Source organism: Neovison vison, chromosome X, assembly GCF_020171115.1.
Source record: "Neovison vison isolate M4711 chromosome X, ASM_NN_V1, whole genome shotgun sequence".
NCBI classification, from domain to species: Eukaryota; Metazoa; Chordata; class Mammalia; order Carnivora; family Mustelidae; genus Neogale; species Neogale vison.
This window is the reverse complement of record NC_058105.1, coordinates 70,902,625-70,926,067: the sequence shown is the minus strand read 5'-3', so window position 1 is coordinate 70,926,067 and position 23,443 is coordinate 70,902,625. Positions and strand designations below refer to the sequence as shown.

Here is a 23,443-nt window from a genome sequence, read left to right as displayed (position 1 = left end):
AATCGAGTCCCGCATCGGGCTCTCCGCTCAGCGGGGAGCATGCTTCCCGCTCTCTCTCTGCCTGCCTCTCCGTCTACTTGTGATTTCTCTCTGTCAAATAAATAAACAAATCTTAAAAAAAAAAAAAAAAAAAAAAAGAGGCAACTGGCTCTGGTACATAATTAGAGTCAGAAATAATGGCTCAACATCATTTATGTAACAAAATTTAATTGTCCTAGGTGGCAGTCTCCAAAACTCAATTGGTCAACATAAAACCCCATTATGCAGCAAATCCATAGTGGCAGGCACACGGGGACCCTTCAGTTCCTAAAACCATGGGTTCCATCGGATTATTTATGAGACTTCCCTTCGTATGCCCAGGCCGCCTGACTGGTTGGTTATGGGCTTTGAAAACTGTTCCAATCACAAAAATCCCTCCTCTGTGGTGTGCAGTGCAGCTTGAAAAGCCGCTTCCTACAAACAGCCCGGCTTCACCTGCGCCCTACCTCCAGGAAGACACACGAGGTGAACCTTCACGCGAGCAACAGTGCTGGTCAGCCTTCCCGACTCTCAAGCCAGAATGTAAACCCAACCACCTGTTCATCTGGCTTCCAAAACATATGGATCTGCCTCCATCGACAACGGAACATACCAACACTTCTGGCCTTCACCAGAGAATTACAGCCAGCCTCTGAGGTCCTGTCAAAAGGCTGGCTGCAAGCAGAGTTATTTAAGGAATATATTGTAGGGGACATTCTATCCATCCACTCCTTTAGGTGGCATTTTAAGTTGTGTGCCCAGATCAAGTTAAAGTGCCAGAAGGTTACATGCCTGAACCATATTAGCTGAGCCCCTGCAGAAATGCTTTAATGTTACACCCTTGGCTTTTAGCCAGGGTAGTTACAAGCAAGGAATATGAAAATCTCTTCTGTGTGTGTTGTGAAACTGTTACTGAGGACATTGTCTTTTATGTTAATCCCGCCTGAGAGATTTCTTATGGAATTTAGTGTCAGCAATGAACCATTATGTAGCTGTTAAGAATTATGATTCTGGAAGACTAAATACGAAAGTGTGTTTATGATATGTTCATTGAAAAAAACAAGAACACTAAAGGCTATATAGATTCTCATTGCAGCCATGTAAAATATTTGTGTCTGTGGGTGAGGACTGAAAGCTGATAGATAGAGATGGAAATTGTATGAGGGCAATGGGATTATAGATGTTTTGCTTTTTCAAAAATGTTTGTTTGCTGTAGCCCTGTGTTTTCAACTGGGAGAAAAAAAGAATTTAGTGACAGGGAAATCTCTGTCCCTCTTGAGGACTTGCTATGTGTCTTTCTTTCTGGTAACGAAAATTGTCATGTTCCCCCTTTCTCCTGGCTGCCCCAAAAGGTGGACTTGCACATTAGCTCCTCCTTCCTTGCCATGCCTCTGATGTTCTGTTTTTATAATTTTATGACATTTGTACTTTTTTGGAGGGGGCAAAGTGCCCCCAAATCCCTTGGAGAAAACGGCAAAATATAAAACATTTTTCCCACTTTAAAAGTTATACACAGTCATAGGGCATGCCTGGGTGGCTCAGTCGTTGGGCATCTGCCTTCAGCTCAGGTCATGATCCCAGGGTCCTGGGATCGAGCCCCACATTGGGCTCCACAAAAAAATATAAAAGTTATATACAGTCATAGTAAACTGGAAATATGTAAGAAAGTAAAAACAAAAAAGATAACTACTCTTAACAGTTTTTGGCATTTCTTCCCTTTTTTCCTCAAAGTATTTTATTTTATTTTATTTTCTTAAGACTGTATTTATTTATTTGGCAGAGAGCACAAGCAGGGGGAACAGTAGGAGAGGGAGAAGCAGGATCCCTGCTGATCAAGTAGCCTGACACAGGGCTCAATCCCAGGACCCTGGGATCATGACTTGAGTTGAAGGGAGATGCCTAATGAACTGAACTACCCAGGCGTCCCTCTCAATGTATTTAAAACAAAATTATGAGCATATAGCATATGAAGTATCACATCCTGCTCTTTTCATGTAATTCTAAATTATAAGCATGTAAAAGATAAAATAAAATAAAATAAAATAAAAGCATGTTTTCTTATACTGGAAACACTTCTTGTTGAAAACCCCAGTAAATATCATGCCAGTGGGACTTTCTTTTTTCCTCCCTCCCTCCCTTCTTCCCTCCCTCCCACCTTTCTTTTTTCTCTGTCTTTCCCTTCCTTTTTTCCTCCCTCCCTTCCTTCCTCCTTCCCTCCATCCATCCCTCCCTCTCTTTCTTCCTCTCTTTCTTTCTCCCTCTTACAAAGTTTGGAACCATTGAGGCCTGCAGGAAGGGTTAAAGATGAAGTTGTATGGGGCGCCTGGGTGGCTCAGTCATTAGGCATCTGTCTTTGGTTCAGCTAGGTCATGATCCCAAGGTCCTGGGATCCAGCCCATGTAGGGCTCCTTGTTCAGCGGGGGAGCCTGCTTATGTTCCCTTTCTAGCTGTCTCTCTTTCTGTCAAGTAAATAAATAAAATCTTAAAAAAAAAAAAAAGACGAAGCTGGAAAATCAGTTCAGGTGAGCCCAAAACCTAAGAGATAAAGCTCTGTGGACCTTATTCCGAAGATGGGGTATGGTGGGGGGGGAGTGCTGCAGAACCGAATTGCATGGGTTTGAAGTGCAACCTCAGGGAAGCCTAAGGCGAGAAGGGCAATCTGGGGTCTTGTACCCAGATTGGAGATCACAGGAAATAGGATTTTAGAACTAGGACAGACATTAGCTATCATCTAATATAATAGGCTCATTTACAACTGCAGAAACTAAAGCCAGAGGAGACAAATTGACTTGTGTAGGCTCTGGAGTCAGAAGGCCTGGATTTGTCCCTCTTCTCTGCTACTTAATAACACCAGACCATAAGTAGATGCCTTTACCCTCTCTGCGTCTCCTTTTCCTCTATGAAAGGAAAATCCAGCATTTAACTTACATGCTTCTTGTGTGGATCAAATCAGATAATCTACAAAAAGCACTTAGCACAGTGCCTAACATATGATAAAAACTCAATAAATGTTACTTTTTGATAGTACTGTAAGTATTAGCATGATTGAACTAGCTAGTGACAGAGCTATGACAAGGTCCCAGATCTCCTGATGCAAGCTAGTGCTCTTCTCACGGTATTGAACTAACTTTCAGGGTCCAGAAAAGGTTGAAAGTTGCCTTGAACTTAATTGGACCCAGGACCACTTAGTTGGGGTAGCAACTTGCGGCTAAACCTGACGACTTAAGTCTGGGGTCCACTTTATGTCAAAGCACCTAGCCCAGTGTCTGGAAAACAGTACACTTTTTTAAAAGATTTTATTTATTTGGCAGAGAGAAAAAGAGCACAAGCAGGGGGAGCTGCAGAGGAAGAGAGAGAAGCAGACTCCCTGCTGAGCAGGGAGCCTGCCACTCCATGGGACTCAGGGCTCTGCCCCAGGACCCTGGCTGGATCCCAGGACCCCAGCTCAATCCCAGGACCACGGGATCATGACCTGAGCCGAAGGCAGACGCTTTACCGACTGAGCCACCCAGGCACCCCTATGACAGTAGACTCTTAAGAAAGGTTTGTTAACTGAGAAGTCTCGTAAAACAACGACAGGGTTGGGAGGGTGGTGCTGGCTTCTAAGAGAGGCTTCTAAGGCTTCTAAGAGGACTAGAAATCTTTCACAGAGTCACATAAAGAAGGACTTAGGGAAAAGGGCTACCAAAACTATGTACATTCCATGCATGTCTGCGAAGGCCAGAGACAAGTAGAGGTGGTACTCTCTGAGATTCCTGGAACATTCTCGTTGTCACTTTTATTAACCCTTTCGTCTTTCCCCATAGTTACTAGCAAAAACTCCTATACAAACCTGAGGTGGGGGTGGGTGATTTTTCAGAGCTGGGCAGGATAAGAAAAAAGTGGCGAAATATCTATCCCGATTCAAATTAATTAAGCTGATTTGGAAACAGGGTTGGGGGGTGGCACCCAGGTAGAAAAGTGGGTGGTAGCAGTGAAGGAGGCAAGAGAATCAGACCCCCCTCTACGATCTTGAGGAAGGAAAAAAAATTGTGAATGGGAAGCCAGCTGAGACCATGAACTCTGAGGTTGCAACTGGGGAAAAGGCCTGCCGCCCTCACCCCACCCATATCCTGCCATATCTGTTCATAAGTTATTACTGTGGTGGTTTTGAGGGGTCCTCCAGTTAGTCCTCTTCTCTGACCAATGCCTTTTCTATTTTCTGAGGCTACCTGGCTAACTCTGTCCCTTGACTAATGTATATTCCAAGACATCCACAGTAATAAGGTGAATAACCTTGACCTCTCCAGATACGTGTTTTCAAGTAGCAGTGTTTTTACTATTCCACAGATCCTTTAACTCACCCTCGTAAGTCATCTCCTATAGATTATGGTCATTTTCATCTTTCCAGGATTTCAAGGTATACTCTTATCCCAACACTAAAGACTCAGTAAGTATTTGTTGATTGATTTCAGAGTTTATAATCTAGCTGGGGAAGTAATACACCCTCACGAAATGAAAAGCTATGTAACCGCAAGCCCAAAATTAAAGAATATAAACAGTTCACAGAGGTTCAAGAGACGGAAAGCAGATGAGTGATCTGTCAGGTTGGGCTAGGCAGGGAGAGCTTCCAAGAGCACCTCAGTTTTGAGATTTGAATTGGAAATTCAAGGAGGTGATGGACATGAGATGGTGGAGAGGTGGACCTTTTGAAAGAAACGCACAAGGGAGACAATGTAAGATATCATTCAAGCAAGGACAGGTGCCCGCCCCACCCTGTCATTTCCCTGTCTCAGCAGCTCTGCAGGATCAGCACATATCAAGCCACACTGCTAGGCACTACACAGATGAGTTAAATTATAGTCCCTGCCCCTAGGAGTTTGCTGTCTTAACAGGAAAACTGAGACACAGCTGGACAGAAAGTCCCCACGATACATTAAAAAGTTGTTCAGATGTACAAATGTAATGCCCTTCAGTTCCTGGTCTCATTCATTCTACCAGCATTTCTCAAATGGAACCTTGGACTGGGGTCACTGAGATACATAAACCTTGCCTCCATCCTAAAGGAGTTCCGTTGAATGAAGGAGATATACAGGTAAAGAAATCATTACTGTACCATATGGATTATGCTGTAAAACACAAGCCTGCACAAAGTACTTGGAAATGCAGAAAAGGTAGAAGTCCACCTAAGGGGAACAAGAAAGGTTGAATAGGGATTTTCCAAAATAAGAGACTTGGGGAGGGTATGATGAGAGGGAGGACATCCCAGGAGGTGGAGGGAAAGGTAGAAAAGGACACGCATTTCCAGGTAATAGTATAAAAAACCCTGACTGGTTGGAACTTAGTGTGCCTAGTGAAGGATAGAGCAGGGAAGGTGGGAAGTGGCCTGAACCTGAAGAAAGGCGTGTACCTTGCTAGAGAGTTTGAACTTTATCACAGAGGCAATAGGGAAAATCAAAGGACGCGTCAAGCAGGGAAATTCTCTGGTCACATTTAAGTGCCATGATCTCAGTTCTCCTGCCTCCTGGCTGTGATTCTGGGAATGGCACTGAATTTCCGAGCATTCGTGTTTTCATGTACAAAATGGGGTTGATAGCAGTACCTAGTTTACACGGTTGATTTGAGGAGCACATGAGCTAATGTATGTAAAGCAATCAGCGCTACGCCGCGCACATAGTAAGTGCTCCATACGTTTTAGCTATTATTACTGGGAGTGTTTCTTAGAAGGATAACTTTTGTTGGCAGCATGGAACATAAACCACAGTGGGGGAAAAGACTGATGGCAGGAGGTCCGATTAAGATGATATTGCTGGGGGTGGGAGGTTGGGGGAACCAGGTGGTGGGTATTACAGAGGGCACGGATTGCATGGAGCACTGGGTGTGGTGCAAAAAACAAGGAATACTATTATGCTGGAAAAAAATGATATTGCAATTTAATCCAACGACAATTAAGGTCTGGAACTGGGATCTGGACGGGATAAGTTAAAGAGATGAAAAGGTGAGACGGAAGTCTAGTTTGGAACACTGGGCAGATCAGGACAACTGTTAACCAACTTCAGAGATAAGAGTAGCCAGAGTATAGGGGTGTGGGTGCAAGAGCAGATAAAGCGTTCCGTTTGGGACCTGTTGAATGAGAAGTGAAGCCGCCCAAGACGGGAACCTGCAGAATATCAGTATTTCAGGGGAGGCCAGAAGAACCAGTGGAGAAAAAGGATTGGTCAGCGATCACACCGTCACCGTGAATTGCATACGGGGTGTGGGGGGTGTGGGGAGGAGGGTAGAGGAGACACTATCGCCAGCATTTAAGTTGCACTAGTCCTTCACCCAACTACCGAACAAGCATACAGCCCATTTTCTGGTCCTTTCTCGGCTTCTTGCCTCTGGGTTTTCTGATTCTCGTAGAGAACGCATTTTTTTTTTCTCCTCCTGCCCTCTGTTCACGGAAAGAGGGAAAGGTCTAGCGCCTCGCAACACGGTCACCTAGGCGACCCGGAGTCACACGGGAGGAGGTGGGAAGGGGGGGAAGGAGGAAAATGACTTTTAAAGAAAAGAAAAAGTCCGCGACGACCTCTAATAATTAAGGTTCCACCTCCCTATATCCTGCCACGCCGCTCTCCAGCTGCCCTTATCGGGCTCCTGGCCGCGAAGTAAGACGGGAAATGTAGTCCCCTAAGGCTGACCAGGGTGGCACGACTGAAGAACTCGGTTTCCCAACCGCCTCTCGAGGCGCGTGCGCAGATGGCTGCCCGGGCGAGTGGTAAACAGAGACGTCAGGCGGGGGCTGCTGCTCCGAGCAAAACAAAAAGGGAACCCGGGGGTGGGGGGGGGGGGCTGATTGGGGAATTGGTGCGGCAGAGAGGCTGGGGCCGCGGGGCCGCGGGCCCTATTAAGAGTGGAGGGCAAGGAAGAGGCGGGGGGGAGGGGCAGCTAGGGGAGGGGCGAGTGACGCGGGGGAGCGGGGCGTTGGGGAGGGCAGTGATCCGGGTGGAGGAAATTTGGGAGGAGTGTCCGGGGGGCAGCAACTTAAAAGGGGGAGGGAACTGCGGCTAAGAAGACGTTCGGTGATGGGAGCGCAATGTATGAGGGGATACGGTGCCTCAGGTTTAAAAGAGCAGGAAGCTGAGAGGTTGGAGAAAAAGTGTCTTCGCTAGGCGGAGGTTACAGGTGGTGTCTCGGAAAGAGCTCCGAGGCTGTCCGCTTGTAGTCGAGAAGACGATCGGAAAACTGTGTGGAAGGGACAGCTTGGGGGCTAGCGTCCTGGGGCGAGGGGGGAAGTTCGCGACTTTCTGAGGACTGGCAGGAATGTGCCTCCTGGCCCTCGGTGCTTCCCCCCTGGGGGGAGGCATCGCGAGGGACGGTGGCAGACTCCTCTGAACGCTGAGCGGCGGAGGTCCAACTCCACGTATGGATCCAAGGAATGAGAATTCAGCCACAGAGGCTGCCTCGATCATAGACCTCGATCCCGACTTCGAACCCCAGAGCCGTCCTCGCTCCTGCACCTGGCCCCTTCCCCGACCAGAGATCTCTACTGAGACAGCTGAGCCGCCTGAGCCGCCCGAGGTGGAGGCAGGTCTGGGAGACAAGGTACTCACGGAGGGGCACTCAGAGCCGACCCTGTTGCCCTCCCAGCTCCCAGAGCCGGCAGGGGGCCCCCAGCCCGGGATCCTGGGGGCTGTAACAGGTCCTCGGAAGGGAGGCTCCCGCCGGAATGCCTGGGGAAATCAGTCATATGCAGAACTCATCAGCCAGGCCATTGAAAGCGCCCCCGAGAAGCGACTGACACTCGCCCAGATCTATGAGTGGATGGTCCGCACTGTGCCCTACTTCAAGGACAAGGGTGACAGCAACAGCTCCGCAGGATGGAAGGTAACTATGACCCCCTTACCTTGGTCCCAATACCATCTGCCCTTGGGCCCCCTAGCCTCCTTACTGCCATTCTGGGGCCCCTTTTATGCCCCCACCCCAGGGAGCCGCCTTCAAATCCTCAATTACACAAACATTTACTTAGGACATAGTATATGCCGCTGCTCAGGGCTTGATGCTGGAGGATCGCAGATGAATAAGACACTGTCCTTGCCTTGGAGAAAATTGAATTCTCAGCTTGCTGCTCAACACTCCCAGCACTTTGGCTTGAGCTGCCCCAGACACTTATTCCCACAGAGAAGTCTTTATCCTATGTACAGCAGGAACTGTGTGGATTCCCCACATGAACCTAGCCTTCCCTCCTCCACCACCTCCTACCCCAACACCTTTTCTCCCATTCCTGTGGGATTACCTGGATTCCCCCAATTGCCTCTCAGTACCTCAGGGTAGAGGTACTGTTGTAGAATGCCTCTACCCAGGAAGAGGGGGTTGAGTGGCCTGGGTGAAAAGGTGATACTCATGAGGTAAAGTGGCTGCTCTTATGGACCAGGAGCAGAAAAAAAGGGCCATGAGCTGCTACCTGCCTTGGTTTACCCCATAGTGCTAGGAAACTCTCCCTAGTAAGGGGTTATCTAAGTCTGGGGTGGCGGGGGCGGGAGGGAGATTTTTAATTTACCGTTGAGGAATACTAGTTATGAAAAAAAAGAGATAGGGTCCTGACCTGAAAGCACAAGGTTGGGCGTTCACTTGACCTTCCACGAAGAAACTGTGAGGGTAGATCTTGCTAGATGCTTGGAAAATTTGTCTGGAGGAATATGGGACTCTTAATCACGAAATGGGGAGCTTCGGCCCCTTGGCATCTTGCACCCCCATAGCTGGTGAGATCAGCGTACAAGGGAAGTAGAGAAGGTTGAATGAGCCGAGGGTCCTCCCCTAGGTATAGGAGATCAAGGGATCAGATCTGCACTATCCCTAGGAGATGGGCTGGACACAAAACAGGACAGCTGACTGAGACCCTTGGCACTATTTCTGGGTAGACTGCCACGCCACAGTCTCAGCTCCTAAAGAGCTCCCCTCCTTGGACCCAGCCTACACAGCTGTTTTTTCTCTTCCCTTAGGTTCATTTTCCCGGGTAGAAGAAATAATCATGAGATGTTAGTTATGCTGTGGGAGTGTAGTCCTTCCTTATAATGTTCACTGATTGGCGGATTTTTAGTTTACAAAGTAGTTTTTACGTTTTGTTTTGTTTGTTTTTTATTAATCTTCACAGCAGTTCTGAGATTCCACATTTTACATATGGGGAAACTAAGGTATAGAAAGGTCAGAAAACTTGCCTGATATCAGTAGAGCAAGGACCTGAACTCAGGTCTAACTAGAAATCATATCGTCTTTCTGCTAGTTCGTGAGGCCCAAATTCTCTTCATTGGAATAATGGCAAAGCCAAATCAGGCTGAGGTTGGGGCCTCCCAGCCTCTGACCCCTCCTCATTGCCTCCCCACCCCAAGGGGTAATGGGGCCTGAACTGGCTCCTCTGGTGAAGTGCCAAGATTATTACAAGCCCACCAGGGGGTGGCCCTCACTTCAAACAAGAAAGCTTTGTTTAGGTGGCTTGGGGGAACAATCAGGAGTCCCCTCCCCAACCCCACTTCCAACAGGTAAGAATTCTAGGCTTCTAGGGAGCTGACCTCTCCAGGTAGGAGGATGTACTATGGACTAGTTCTGAGGTCTAAAGAAGAGGGGTTAAACAAATGGGCCTCATGGGTACCGAGTGTAGAGAGAGGAATGGATCTTCTCAGTAGAGCCACAGCTGAAGGACAAAAAGGGGGGAGGTCCCAGTGCCAGAAGTCACGGGGGTGCTCGGTTACTGAGGCTGGACGGTTAATGTCTAGATGGACAAGTGTCTGTTCCTTCAAGGAACAAGGAGTACCATTGCAGCCGGGGTAGTAGCCGTTCCTGAAGTGTCCCAGAGAGACAAGGAGTTCTTTGGCTACAGAACTCTGGAACATGAAGCTACTTCAGCATCTCTCCCCAGGCAGAGGGTCTCCTTATCTAGAGCACGAGTCAGAGCCTCAGCCTCTAGTAGCTCCAAGCCCTTCTGGGCTCCTCCCAAGTTTCTAAACACCAAAGAGCTCCATGTGGGAGGTCAAATGCCCCTAAGGTTGGAGATCTTAGGCACAAATTCCTGAGGAGAACTAGGGGAAAGGAGGTGGGACAGAGAAGGAAGGTTGGGGGGGGCACAAAAGGATGGTGTAACTAGCCTGGGGCAACCAGTAGAAAGAAGCTGCTATGGGGGCTCAAGAAGCTGCCAATCTCAGCTCCCTGGGCCCCTGGGAAAAAAAAACTTTATCTCTAGCAGAATATCAGCAGTGAGGGAGGAAGGGAGAACAGAGGAGAGGGAAGGAGGGAGGGAGAAGGTGCTTCCAATACCCAAGGCTCTCCAAAGCTGATAGAGCCTCAAGGGGAGGCTCACTATTGTCACCCAAGGGCCACCCTCCAATAAGGCAACAAGGTGCTGATTATGTGCTGGGAAACTGGCACTCCGAGCACACGCTGTTGAGGGCTGCCGGACTGGACAACATCATCTGTGCCGCGGGCGCATATACTCCATGAGACTAATTATGTGAAATTGAAAATAATACAATATAGGTTGGGTAAGATTGTGGGAAACAGATTAAAAATACCATGCGAGAGATTTGGCTGCAGAAGCCAAGCAACCACTTAACAGAAGAGAGGGGACTTATGCTTGGTCTGGAGGAAGGAGCAGAATTTATAGAAGGGAGACCCTTCCTGGGATGAGGAGGGAGGGAAAAGGGACCGTGCCTTGTGTATCTGAGGCACAGAGAGGAGCCTGACCTGAATGTAGTTGAGCCCATCTGCCCAAGGACTGGGAGGAATGAGGAAAAAAAAGGGCGGGGGGAGGATCTTCAAATCCTGTGGAGAGCTGGGGCTCAAATGCCCCATGGGAAGTAGAGTGCCCGCTCACCTGGGGTTCCAGCCCATCAGTCTATTCAGAGAACTGGCTCAAGACGGCTGGAGACAGGGTGGGTCAGTCTTGGGCTAGTGTTAGGCCACTGTCCCAGAACTCCAAATGAGCCTACGCTCAAGGAAGGAGGTTGTAGCCGTGGAATTCTTTCCCATCTAATCCCAGTTCTTGCAGAATCAGGAGCATGTCTCCCCAGTAAATGCCCACCAGCGCCAGACAGCTCTCCCAGAGACCTGGGAGGAATGCATTGCTGTGAGCTTTTCCAGAGCGGGCCCAGTGCCCTCAGCAGTAGGTTGTTAACTCAGCTTGTCTCCTGGGCCCTTGTGCAGCAAAGTCCGGAGCAGCAGAGGCCAAACATCTTGTCTTTGGGTGGGAACTGTGTATGGTCTCCCCGCCCCCCCCATTCCCCCACCCCCATCCCTACCTTTGCTGGCTTCCACCCCCCACCCTTGCCGCGGGGTTGATAGCTCTGGGTTTCCAGGAATGCCCCTGCTCTGTCCCAGCGTGCTTTGAGGTGGAGCCGCTGGCCACTGGCCTCCCTGCACGTACCTCATGCCCCCTTTCCCACTGCCTCTGCCCCCTCCAGAACTCCATCCGCCACAACCTGTCCCTGCACAGCAAGTTCATCAAGGTTCACAACGAGGCTACTGGCAAGAGCTCCTGGTGGATGCTGAATCCTGAAGGAGGCAAGAGCGGCAAGGCTCCCCGCCGCCGGGCAGCCTCCATGGATAGCAGCAGCAAGCTGCTTCGGGGCCGCAGCAAGGCCCCCAAGAAGAAACCTGCCGTGCTGCCAGCTCCACCCGAAGGTGCCACTCCAACGAGCCCGGTCGGCCACTTCGCCAAGTGGTCAGGGAGCCCTTGCTCGCGAAACCGTGAAGAAGCCGATGTGTGGACCACCTTCCGTCCACGAAGCAGTTCCAACGCCAGCACCGTCAGCACTCGGCACTCCCCCATGAGGCCAGAGTCAGAGGTGCTTGCGGAGGGGGAGATGCCAGCCTCAGTTAGCAGCTATGCTGGAGGTGTCCCTCCCACCCTAAATGAAGATCTCGAGCTGTTAGATGGGCTCAATCTCACATCGTCCCATTCCCTGCTCTCTCGGAGTAGTCTCTCTGGCTTCTCTTTGCAGCATCCTGGGGGGACGGGGCCCTTGCACACCTACAGCACCTCCCTCTTCAGCCCAGCAGAGGGGCCCCTGGCAGCTGGAGAAGGGTGCTTCGCAAGCTCCCAGTCTCTGGAGGCCCTGCTCACCTCCGATACACCACCACCCCCCTCTGATGTGCTCATGACCCAGGTAGACCCCATTCTGTCCCAGGCTCCGACACTTCTGCTGCTGGGGGGGCTGCCTTCCTCCAGCAAGCTAGCCACGGGAGTCGGCCTCTGTCCCAAGCCACTAGAGGCCCCGGGCCCCAGTGGTCTGGTTCCCACCCTGTCTATGATAGCACCACCTTCAGTCATGGCAGGGGCTCCCATCCCCAAACCGCTGGGGGCTCCTGTGCTCACACCCAGTACTGAAGCTGCAGGCCAAGACCGAATGCCTCAGGATCTAGATCTTGACATGTATATGGAGAACCTGGAGTGCGACATGGATAACATCATCAGCGACCTCATGGATGGGGGCGAGGGACTGGACTTCAACTTCGAGCCAGGTAGGACACCTCTTTGTCCACAGTAGCATCTCATGGGCTGCAGCCACTCCTAGGTGCCCAGCTTGTGCCATGATCTGAGCCAGAGGGGGCTTTAGGACAGTTTGGTGGGGGGTGGCGGGAGCCCCTGGGGAATGGGAGGGAGGGTGTCCTATGAGAGGGGGCACCCCTTAGCAGTGCCCTCCCCTAGTAGCAGCATAGGATAGATGGGGGAAGGGCTCTCTCTCTTTTTTTTTTTTTTTTTTTTTGGTGGGGCATTGACCTTAATGGTGGAGAGTTGTCATGCCCCAGATGAGCTTCTTACCTTGTCTCCCATCTCTCCTTCCCACAGATCCCTGAGCCATGGCTGGAAGCTTTGTCCTCCCCTGCTTCGGTGGTGGGGCCAGGCGTGCCTCTTTAGCCACTCTTTACCCTTGACCCCTCCCTGGGAATTCGGGACCCTGCTTTAGAGCTAGGGTGGGGTCTGCTCCCATGGGTGTTAAGGAAATTACAAAGATAAAGCTGCCCCATATGGGAACTATGGAGGGAGGGAAGCGGGTGGGGGAAAGGGAAAGGGTTTCTTCTCACTGTGCCAATTAGGGGGTGAGGCCCCCTCTTGGGAGCCATCCTTGGCTCCCTCCATTCCCACCCCGCTAGGTTTTACATCAGGGGTGGGCAATGCTGTTGGAAATGTGAAGTCACCAGTGGCCTTACCCCTGCCTTTGGGAGCAGGATCTTTTGTAGTCTTATCTGAGCTGGTCCAGGCTGGCTTAAGCCTGGGATTTTTATTCAGTGGCCCCCTAGGCCAGTGGGGTGGGGTGGGTAGGGTGGGTTAGTAGGGACCTGGAAGGGCCAAGGTCTGAGCACCGGAGGGGCTCACTGGGCCAAATCACCCTTGGAAGGCTGCAGATAACAGAAAGGCTTTTTGTAAACTTTTAAAGACATATAAACACAAATATAGAGATTTTTAACAGTGGCAAGGTGCTAGTGATGGGGAGAATGCTTTTTTTTTTTCTTTCTGAAGGCTTTGTCATAGTGACACGATGCAAACACTACAGACATTACTTGGGGAAACACAGGAAATGGTGGGGGGGAGAGCTCCAGGCTGCCACAGAGCAGAGGGGCAGGGGTGCAGCAGTGGACAGCAGTACCCAGCGAGGGGAAAGCTCTGGGAGATGCCCATAACAAGGTCTGCATGTACCTGGCTTAGAGATTCCCTGTGGAAAAGGCTAAGCCAGGCCCCCTTGTTCAACTTGTGTCTGGGAGTGTGTGGTGTTGGGGGCGCAGTCACACTCCAGCATGACCCACTGCTGATTAGCACTATGGTGGGAGAGTGCATGGAAGGCCTGGAATTAGTTTGTGGCCTGGAAAGGGGTGGGAGGGGTGCGGAAGAAGAGGAGGGAAGGATTTAGGGTGGTAAAGTTAGGCACAGAGACCTCCCTGTTCCAGGCCCCTGACAGCTGTCCCTGCCCTTCTTCCCCTTGCCTGACTACTGGGGTTATGTGGTAGTGTGTGCGGTGGCAGGCGGTGTGTGTGTGTGTGTGTGTGTGTGTGTGTGTGTGTAACAGGGAATGGGGAGCTGGGGAGCTTGGCTGAGGGTCTGGGAAATGAGCAGGGATGGAGGGGAATGTGGATCAGGTTTACTAGCACCTGCCAGGGTGGCCATCTGGGACTCCTTCTCCACCCCAGCCCCCAAAGCAGCCCCTCCCCCAGTCCCCTTTGCGTTGTCCCCTCCCCCACCCCTGCTGTGGGTTCCCATCATTTCCTGTGTCAGCGCCTGGCCTACCCAGATTGTATCATGTGCTAGATTGGAGTGGGGAAGTGTGTCAAATCAATAAATGAATAAATTCAATAAATGCCTATAACCAGCTCTGGTTTCTGCTGCCTTGGTGCTCCCCTCCGATAAGGGGGAGGGTGGGGCAAGGGGGAAGACAGAGAACTGGCGGGAGGGACTACTCAGAGGTGGAGAGGTGTGGGGTGGGGAGATTTCAGCCTGGGGAGTTAGTGGATTGGGGTGGGGGGAGGGAGGATACCCATCCGTCACTGAACCCCAGCAGTAGTGGGCGGGCTGTGATAGGCCTCTCAAGGGGAGGTAGTCTGGTTGGAGACGACCCCTCCCCCTACTCTGTCCCTCAAAGGCTCATTGTACCAGACTTCACAGTCTTGCCTCACTCCCACCCATGTGCTCACCCCAGCCCTCTCCTGCCACTTCCACCCACCCTCAGAGCTTTCATGGTGCCAGGGCCACACTTAAACCTTGGTGCTGATGGGGGGGAAGGAGTTTTTCTTGAAGAAGGGGCCTCAGGTTGAATTCCAGTAATTTCATACCTCGTATTACTGCTCTCACTTGGTCACTTTATTTAGTTAACGATGTTTATCCCTCCTACTGAAAAAGTCCGCTCTGGTCCTAAAGGTTGGACCCCTGCGAGTGGGCCCCTCTTCATCTGATCTTCCGGTTGATTTGGACTAGAAAAGGAAAGGGTCCATGAGTAGATAAAGAGGACCCTCAGGGAAGCTTTCTACAAACTGGGGCCAGTGGCAGGCCAGGCGGAGAGAGGTTGGAGGCAGGTCTTGGGCGTGGATGTTGGATTTGGAAAGGAAATTCATGGAGGGGAGAATGGGTATGGGAGCCTTGGGTTGGCTGGTGGGGAAAGGGGGGTGCAAGGAAAGACCACATTTGGGGAGTCTTACTGGGAGGTTCATGGAGGATTCAATAGGAACAACTTTCTTGGCTTCTTGGCTTCTAAGCAATTTCACTCGGCTCCTCTCCAGGATGTCGCATTGTGTGCGCAAGGCATCTGAAAACGAGAAAAAGGCGCCCCCACCTCTGAGGACTAGAAGCCTTACCTACCCATTCCATCCCTCCCATCATTCCAGCCATCACTGTGAGTGACTGGGCCCAAGGCTAGGTGGAAGAGTGGTCTGAAGATGCCTAAGTTTTGCTCTTTTCAGTGGGAACTGGGACACCAAGACTGCAAGAAAAAAGGATGAAGGTGAAGATGAAAACGACAGGGTGGGGATAGGGAGAATATATCAAGACAGTGCCCAAGAAATGGGGAGAAGAGTAAGGGTGAGTGACACACGCCACAGGTGAAGATGAAAACGACAGGGTGGGGATAGGGAGAATATATCAAGACAGTGCCCAAGAAATGGGGAGAAGAGTAAGGGTGAGTGACACACGCCACTCTGGCCGGTTTGAGTGAAACATCCATCCTTAAGTGGACCTAGGCCTTGTTCCCCTTTTCCTAGGATCCTGCTTTATTACACCACTCCCACTCCACAAAGAGAATGTACTCTGTCTCCTGGCTATGTACCGTCCTTCCTCCATCCTGCTCCTTACCAATTAGCTCAGGTTCTGGATTCTTCAGGAGAGGCACAAAAGCTCTGTAGGCATTCTCTAGTCGGGTTCCTGTGGACACAGCAGTGTGCTATTCCCTGTCACCCCATCTCCACCCTTCCAAAGACAGAGATTTCCGGAACCTAACACTCGAGGTCACTGTGACCTGATGTACCCGAATCCCCCCCGCCACGCCCAAGCCTAGGATCAGGTGCTGGGGAGGGGCTAATATGCGTCAACCTACCCTATTGTCATAGAGGCAATGCTCTTTCTTGGGCTGACTGGAGATGGTCAGTTAGGACCTGGGTGAGGGTCAAGGTTCACAACCCATTTTGGACAAGGTTCACAATTCATTTTGAGGGCCCCACCCTGTCTCTCAGGAATGCTCCCAAACCTCTACCTGGTGCTCCACGCTCCACCTTACAAATGTAGTAGGTGTTGCGAGCTGTAAGGAATTTGCTGGCATAGTCTCCAGGGGTCTTCGTCAGGAAAAGCAACTTCATTGTCCCTGTTTCATCACACAAATCGATGGTGTCTGGAGGGAGACCGCAGGGTAAATGAGGCCCTGAGGAAGGAGAGTGGGAGCAGAAAGGGCACTGATCCTATCCTGAATGGGTTGGAAGAAGCTGTTGGATTCCAAGAGCTCTTTTCTTGCCAGTCGGAGAGCTTGGGGGCTGGAAAAGACCCTGCGGACTTTCTAACCCTTGGCCTTTCGTCCCCTCCCCCAACTCCTCACCTGTTTTAGGCAACCCTACTTTACTGCGGGTGTAATGCAGCAACAGAAGGACAGAGCAATTGGTATTGACCAGAAACTGCTGATTATCTGAGAAGACATGGGATGGGGCACACGGCCCTTCTCTAGTTATACCATCCCTGTGACCATCCCCCACTGCCCTCAACCCCCCACAAGGCCCACATACAGACTTCAGCTCTGTGATACCCCTCACCTCCATGTTTGATGAAAATAAACATGCTCTCAGGATCTTCTTACTCTTCAGACAGAGGCCTGATGAGTCATTTGGAGCAAGAGTGTTCTAGAGGTCCTGGGAGTGGGGGCAAGTAGGCCCATAGGGCTGGGGGTCTGGAGAGGTCGGTGGATCACATAGGCTGAAGAGGCCCCAGACTGGGCAGGCAGGAGAGAGCTATTGGCAGTTGTGGATAACCAGCATCCCTAGGGGGTGGGGCCTGAGGCCGCAGTTGAGGGATTATGAGGTCAGAAGTGGTATAAGTGGCAGAAGGTGGAGTAAGGATAGGGAGAGAAGAACCTGGGTGGGGTCTGTGACAGATTTGCTGGGGTTGGGGGCAACAAGGTAAATCTCATTTGAAAATGCATCCTGCGGGGTGCCATCACTGGGGTAAGCATCTGACTCTAGGTTTCGGCTCAGATGGAGAGCTCAGGGTCCTGGGATCAAGCACTGCACATTGCGCTCCTCCACACTCAGTGCAGAGTCAGCTTGTCCTCTCCCTCTGCTCCTCCCCACCCCCAATAAATAAATAAAATCGTTTAAAAAATAAAATAAGGGGTGCATGGGTGGCTCAGTCAGTTGGGGAAGGCGGTCTGCCTTTGGCTCAAGTCATGATCCTGGGAGCCTGGGATCAAGCCCTGTATCAGGCTCCCTGCTTGGCGGGGAGCCTGCTTCTTCTCCCTCTCCCTCTGCCATTCCCCCTGCTTGTGCCCTCTGGCCCTATCTCTCTGTCAAATAAATACACAAAATCTTTTAAGAATAAACAAACAAATAAATAAATAAGATGAAATGAAATAAAATGTATGCTAATAGAACTGCAGGAGACCTAGAGAAAAGTCAAGTTTCTCGAACACCACTCTTCTCTAGTTAGTTTGTGGTACTACTGCTTCCACATTATTTCATCTACTACTCCTTTTTCCTACTGTCAGCCCCATGCCTCACACCCTCCTTGCACCCCACATTTCCCTTGCTCCCCGCCCCAACAACAGACATTCTTGACGATTATCAACAGAAGCTTTATTTCTCATTGCTTGGAACATAATTGAAGGTTAGATGGAAAGAGGGAGGGAAGGACGGAGGGCCTGCGGGAGAAAGAATCCTGCAAGGAGGAGGAGGAGTGGCTGGAGCAGGGAAGACCAGATGCATGTACAGGGCAAAAGGGGCAATTGGACCACAGGAAATGTTGAATGGGGTGGGGGTGGAGGCAGAGGGAAATTATAGGGGGCATAAAATTCAGAATCAGCCACAGGGGGGCGAGGTGAGCATTGGACCCAGGCTGGTTAGAGGAGGGGAAGTTAGTACAACTTAGGACTCCAGGACTCTGGGGGTTCAGTCAGGGTATCAGGGCTCTGGTTTCAGGTTTCAGGGTGTAACATGGGGGAGCCCAGTAGGGGCTATGCTGGCTACAGGGGGAGCCCCCAGGCCCCTCCCCTGGAGCCCCTCCTTTTGGGGGAATCTCACTGACGTGGCAAAGCCATTCACTGTAGTCTGGCTGCAAGCTCTCCGCCAGGCCCTTGGACACTCCACTCCAGGCCTAAAGACAGATATCTCCAGGTCAAGGGTCAATTAGGGGCAGGGACTCAAAGACCCAGGCTCTGGACCAAGGGAGCTCTTGCAAGATCTGCAACTCCTGGGATTACAGAAGGCACACACAGACTCCCAGGGAGGGGGTGCCCATACCACGGTTTCCCTCTGCCCCACCCAATCTATATAATCCGTTCTTCTGTGCATCTCTCCCATCTAGCCCCTCCCCCCACTCACTGGCCACATCCTGACCGTTAGTGCAGGCCCCCTCCCCTCTCCTCTGCCCACCCCCATGCTCTGTCTGACTTGCAGACAGAGGCAGGCGGTAGCTGGCAAACTGCAGTCTGCCTGTGACAATGTTCTCACCGAAAAATTTCCATGGTATTCGGTAACCAGATCCTCTAGGTTCTTGAGGGTAGGAATTCGGGGAATCGTCCTGGTGGAGAAGAAAGAGGGAGCAGGAGCATGTCGGTTACGCTGTTTTATGGCCCTTCTCCCAGCTCTCCCAGACAGAACGAAGGGATTCTGTGTTCCCTGGGCCTGCAGCTTCCTTCCATCACCATGCCCCCTTGAGTGATCCCTTGTTCCTTACTGTCCCGCTCTCTACTCCTGGAGACCCTGCGACAACCCTCCAGTACTATTTCTTCCCAGCTACCCCACCTCATTTTCCTGGGATATCTGAAATCTCACCGTTCCAGCCAGCAGTACACACAGATAAGGCTAATAATCAATCCCATGGAGCCAAGGGGGATAAGCACAGCTTCCAACGCAAACAACAAAGGATTCTCTACAAAAAAAAAAAAAAAAAGAAGAAGGAGGAGGAGGAGGAGGAGGAGGATAAGGAGGAGAAGGAGAAAGAGAAAGAGCCCTGATGTCTGTAGTGTCCCAACTTTGGTACCAGGCACAGTGCTAGACACTTTCCATATCTTTAATCCTCACAGCTCTTGAAAGTGGGGTTGGGGGTGGGGGGAACAATCATTATCTCCATTTTACAGATGAGAAAACAGAATCAAAGAGGTTAGTGATGTGCCCGAGGTCAAAGAGGGAGTAACAAGCAGAGCCAGGTTTAAAACCCTATATCGGTCTGGCTCCAAAGCCATCTTTACCACGCAGGCTTTCCAGGAATGCTGTAGGGGAATCTTAAACATTATATATCTTTTCTGCCTCCTTCTTGACAATGCCCCCCCCCAACTCTAACAACATAGTGACCCAACCCTACACAGAAAAAACCTGCGACCTGGGGGTTAAGGTTGAACAGTGAGGGGAGACAGGCCACCAAATCTGGGGGCCTTAGGGGTCAAGAGGTACAGCAAAAGAGAGAGATGCTAGAATGGGTTGGGGTGCTGGGCTCATGGGTCACAGTGAGGCCTTAGGCCCATTTTACCCTTGGAAGTGTTGCTGCCCCAGTGGACTGGGCGGCTCCATTCACTCCAACGCTGAGCGCTTCCGCAGAGCGGATTATAGCGGCTCCGGACACGGAACGTGTAGAATTTCTGCCCATCCACGCTAGGCAGAGAGAAGCTATTTCGGTGGTCCACCGATTGTTCCTTGGGGAGAAAGAGGGTGAGGGAGAGATGGGTGTCTAAAAGAGAAGGGAGAATGAAAACTTCTGCCCTTCCTCCCGGTCATCGTGTTCTTCCTGGCTCTTTTCTCCTGTCTTGACTCGAGCTGCACTGCTCCCTTCACAGACTAGAATTCAAGGCCTCCTCGCCAGATGCCCTTGAAGGCTCCCTTTTGTTTACTTGCCTATCAGGTATAGGTAAGGAAACGTCCATGGAAAGTCACTGGTGATGATAGGGAAAGGAGCTGGATGAGAGGAGAGACAAAGCAAAGGAACTGGGTGGTGAGGCGGGGAGGTGGGGGCGCAGGTGGTGATGGCAGAGAACAGGAGCTCGAGATTGCGCCCTCCTACTTGGCTGTTTGACTCCTTTATCCCCATCTGCTCGGCCTGAGCTGCTGCAGTCCTGCCCCCATCACTCACAGTCCAGCTGCGGTCCCAGTCACTCCGGTACTGCACCAGGTGCTCCAGACAGTGGTCCAAGTGTCTGTTGCTCCAGCTCAGTTCTAGCTGGGATTCACTCAGGTTGCGAAGGGTCAGGTTCTCCGGGGCCCAGGGGATCACTGGAGAGATGTGTATGTGTGGGGGTGGGGTGGGGTGTGTGTGTGGTCATTCCCCTGGCCTAGACGAGTTAGGATCCTGAAGGCAGTGTCCCTGATCCCTCCACCCCTCCCTACCCAGACCCCTCAGCTCCTCCTTCTTGCCTAAGTACACTTAAGGTGAAAGAACACCACTCCATATATCCCAGTGCCCCCATAATACATCCCTGGACTCTTGGTGCCCTTTCCAAATTACCCAGATTCTGTAGTTTTAGTGTCCGAATGGACTGTCTCCTGGGTTCCTGTGGGTCCTGGAGCTGGACCACAAATGTTTCGTAGAGATGGATCTCCTCCTTTTGCAGCCAACAGCCAGCAGTGGTCCCTCCAGAGAACAGATAGTGGCCACACTCCTGGACTTTATCATCATCGGAGTTCTTGTACCTAGAGAAGGGTTGGGAGAAAGAGGAACGGTGGCATAAACTTGGGTACTACAGATACCACAGCCCAGCCTCGTCTCCTTTGAACTGACTTACTACCGTGAGAAAATAGTGGGGAGGCCTGATCAGACAATGGCTACCCACTTTCTTGGTCCCCATGAAGTCCCTCACATCCAGCCCACCCCCCTCTGACTCCCTTGTGCTGTTCCCTCTTCCCTTCTCATACCAGTAGTGCAGAGTCAGGTTGCTGGGCTGGGGCTCAGAGCTGCTGTCCCAAGTGCAATTCATGTACTCAACATTGAACACAAAACACTGGACCTCTGGGAGGGGCAGGGTGGAAACACTGAGGGTCCTAGGAGGTGTAGCAGTTGGGAAGAAACCTAGGTTGGAGAGAAGACGAAGAGGGGGAGGGGAAGACCAGAAATGATGGTCAGAAGAAGCAGCAGCATGAGGCAGAGAACCCTTCCCCTTTCCTTCTCCACAGTACTCTTAAATTCTGCCCGCATCCTTCTAATCTCCCATGGCAGGTTGGACATTTCTGTACAGCCCCTTCCCACAGTCTCCCCTCTCCCCAACCCCCTCCAGTCCCACGTTTCCCACCAGCTGTGACGTCTTCATTCCCATTGGGCATGGGGACCGTTGGGTTCAGCCCCACCCCCAGTAGAGGCAGCTGCAGGAATAAGAAGGATCTGAGTGGCAATGGTGGCTTCAACATGGCGCTTGCTCTTCGTTCCCTGGGTGTAGACTGTCAGGAACCTGGGCCCCTCACCCATTACCCCTCCCCACCCACACATTTCCTTCTGTCATAGCTTCCGGTGGAAAGAACCTTAGAAACCAGGGCTTTACAGAGGGTGTGGCAAATGCATGCTGTGACACAGGCCAAATCCTCCGGGAGATTAAGTGTTAATCTAATCCGTAGGTGTAACACCACCACTGAAAGTGCTGTTAGGCTGGGCACACCAGACTGTCATGGACTCGAGAATCCTCAGACCACCCGGATCCCGGGAAGGATCTGTTCCCCATTGCCACCACAACCATCACCACTCCCTACAAACCACCCTCTCATCTAAGCCATTTTATCCCGTAGAGTGGAGGGTCTGGACTCCCTACCCTTCCTGTGCTCAGTCACCCTGAAACCTCTGTGAAAGCCCTACTGTCTCGGGTGGAAAGTACAGTCTTGACTCCTGTGGGCACACATATAGCTGTCTTTCTTCTGATCTAATCCAAACCCAAATATCCACTCTTAGCTGCTGCCTGAGCTGGGTCCCTGTTGAGACTGGTGAGGAGGTCTGACTTAGAAGTAGATTCTGGAAATGGAGGAACAAACACACTGGCTTCAAACTCCTCATCTTCCCCTAAATCTGCTTCTCTTCCTGTGTTCCCTATCTCAGTTAACGTGTCATCACCCTTTTGGTCACCCAGACTTGAAACCTCAAAGTCCTCATCAATTTCTCCCTCTCTCTCATTCCTGAGAATCCAATCAGTTCTAGTCTGTGGTGTTTCTCTCAGCAGTGTCCTCCTTTCCATCAGCACAGCCACTGTGCTAAATCAGCCTTTCATTCCCTCTAGTCATGATTATTCCTTGAACCCACTAACTGGCCTTTCTTTTTTTCTGTCTTTCCTTGAGAGACGGGGAGCAGAGAGAGAATTTTTTCACGATCCTGAGATCCTGACCTGAGCCAAAACCAAGAGTAAGATGCTTAACCGACTGAGCCATCCAGGCGTCCCCTGGCCAGTCTTTCTTTCTTATATTTTATTTATTTATTTTAGAGAGAGGGAGAGCAAGAGTGTGGGCAGGGAGAGGAGGAAGGGACAGAGGGAGAAGGAGAAGACTTGCCCGCTGAGCAGTGAGCCCGACTCAGGGATTAGTCCTGGGACCTGGGATCATGACCTGAGCCGAAGGCAGACGCTTAACCTACTGAGTCACCCAGGAGCCCCAGGCCTTCCTTTCTAAAGGCCCCTGGTCTCTAACCCATTCTTTGTCTTATTGCCAGATTTATCTTTCCCCAAACACAGAGCCAATTGGAGACACTTTGTAAAAATTGTTTATTCGGCAAACATTTACTGAGTTTTAAATATGTGTCAGGCACTGTGCTTATGTTTTAACCCGCCCTAATGTTCTGTGGGTTACAGTTCCTTAGGGTTGGCTCAAATGTTACCTTCTCCAATGTTTTCCTCTCCCCAATCAGAATTAATCTGTCTTCCCACTGTGATTCAATAGCATTTTGTCAGTGTTATTTTTGCCATTTGCTAATTTGATTAGTTTTTAATTTATCATCATCTGTTAACTTTTATTACAGCACTCCATCTTTTCTCTAAAGAGAAATTAGAGAAATTTCTCTGAAGAGCAATGGCATCACAGAAAGTGTACTGGCCCTTGAATCCAGAAAAAAAAATCTTAGCCTCAGCTCTGTTTCTTAGTACCTGAATGACATGGGGCAAGTGAATTTCCACTCTGAAAATCAGCTTCCTCATCCACAAAATGGAGATGATTATAATCTCTAACTCATGGGGCTGTTTGCAGGTTAAAGGAGGTGATGTCTGGAAAGCATCTGACACTTAGGTGCCTCTTTCCAAGTGGGAGTTCATGGACACTTAGGGGATATACTGTTGACCTT

General features: G+C 50.8%; 3 protein-coding genes across 4 annotated transcripts; 1 reads left to right on the top strand and 2 right to left on the bottom strand.

Moving 5' to 3' along the window:
- The first annotated feature begins 6,952 nt into the window (after positions 1-6,952).
- On the top strand, positions 6,953-14,335 carry FOXO4 (forkhead box O4). Its single transcript, XM_044235190.1, has 3 exons — positions 6,953-7,863; positions 11,430-12,489; positions 12,818-14,335. Exons 1-3 carry the CDS (start codon positions 7,402-7,404, stop codon positions 12,823-12,825), a joined length of 1,530 nt encoding a protein of 509 aa, XP_044091125.1. The 5' UTR covers positions 6,953-7,401; the 3' UTR covers positions 12,826-14,335.
- Positions 14,336-14,808: 473 nt separating this feature from the next.
- Positions 14,809-16,928, bottom strand: CXHXorf65 (chromosome X CXorf65 homolog). 2 transcript variants are annotated; one of them, XM_044235050.1, is made up of 6 exons: positions 16,750-16,928; positions 16,539-16,625; positions 16,203-16,367; positions 15,806-15,874; positions 15,157-15,263; positions 14,809-14,931 (listed from the first exon to the last, which is right to left on the bottom strand). In XM_044235050.1, exons 1-6 carry the CDS (start codon positions 16,772-16,774, stop codon positions 14,830-14,832), a joined length of 555 nt encoding a protein of 184 aa, XP_044090985.1. In that variant the 5' UTR covers positions 16,775-16,928; the 3' UTR covers positions 14,809-14,829. The 2 variants fall into 2 exon arrangements, with proteins under 2 accessions (XP_044090985.1, XP_044090986.1); XM_044235051.1 differs by having other exon boundaries at positions 16,203-16,337.
- Positions 16,929-17,762: 834 nt separating this feature from the next.
- Positions 17,763-21,590, bottom strand: IL2RG (interleukin 2 receptor subunit gamma). Its single transcript, XM_044234459.1, has 8 exons — positions 21,426-21,590; positions 21,052-21,205; positions 20,645-20,829; positions 20,273-20,412; positions 19,676-19,838; positions 18,982-19,078; positions 18,658-18,727; positions 17,763-18,301 (listed from the first exon to the last, which is right to left on the bottom strand). The coding sequence occupies exons 1-8, from the start codon at positions 21,538-21,540 to the stop codon at positions 18,101-18,103; spliced, it is 1,125 nt and encodes a 374-aa protein (XP_044090394.1). The 5' UTR covers positions 21,541-21,590; the 3' UTR covers positions 17,763-18,100.
- Positions 21,591-23,443: the final 1,853 nt, after the last annotated feature.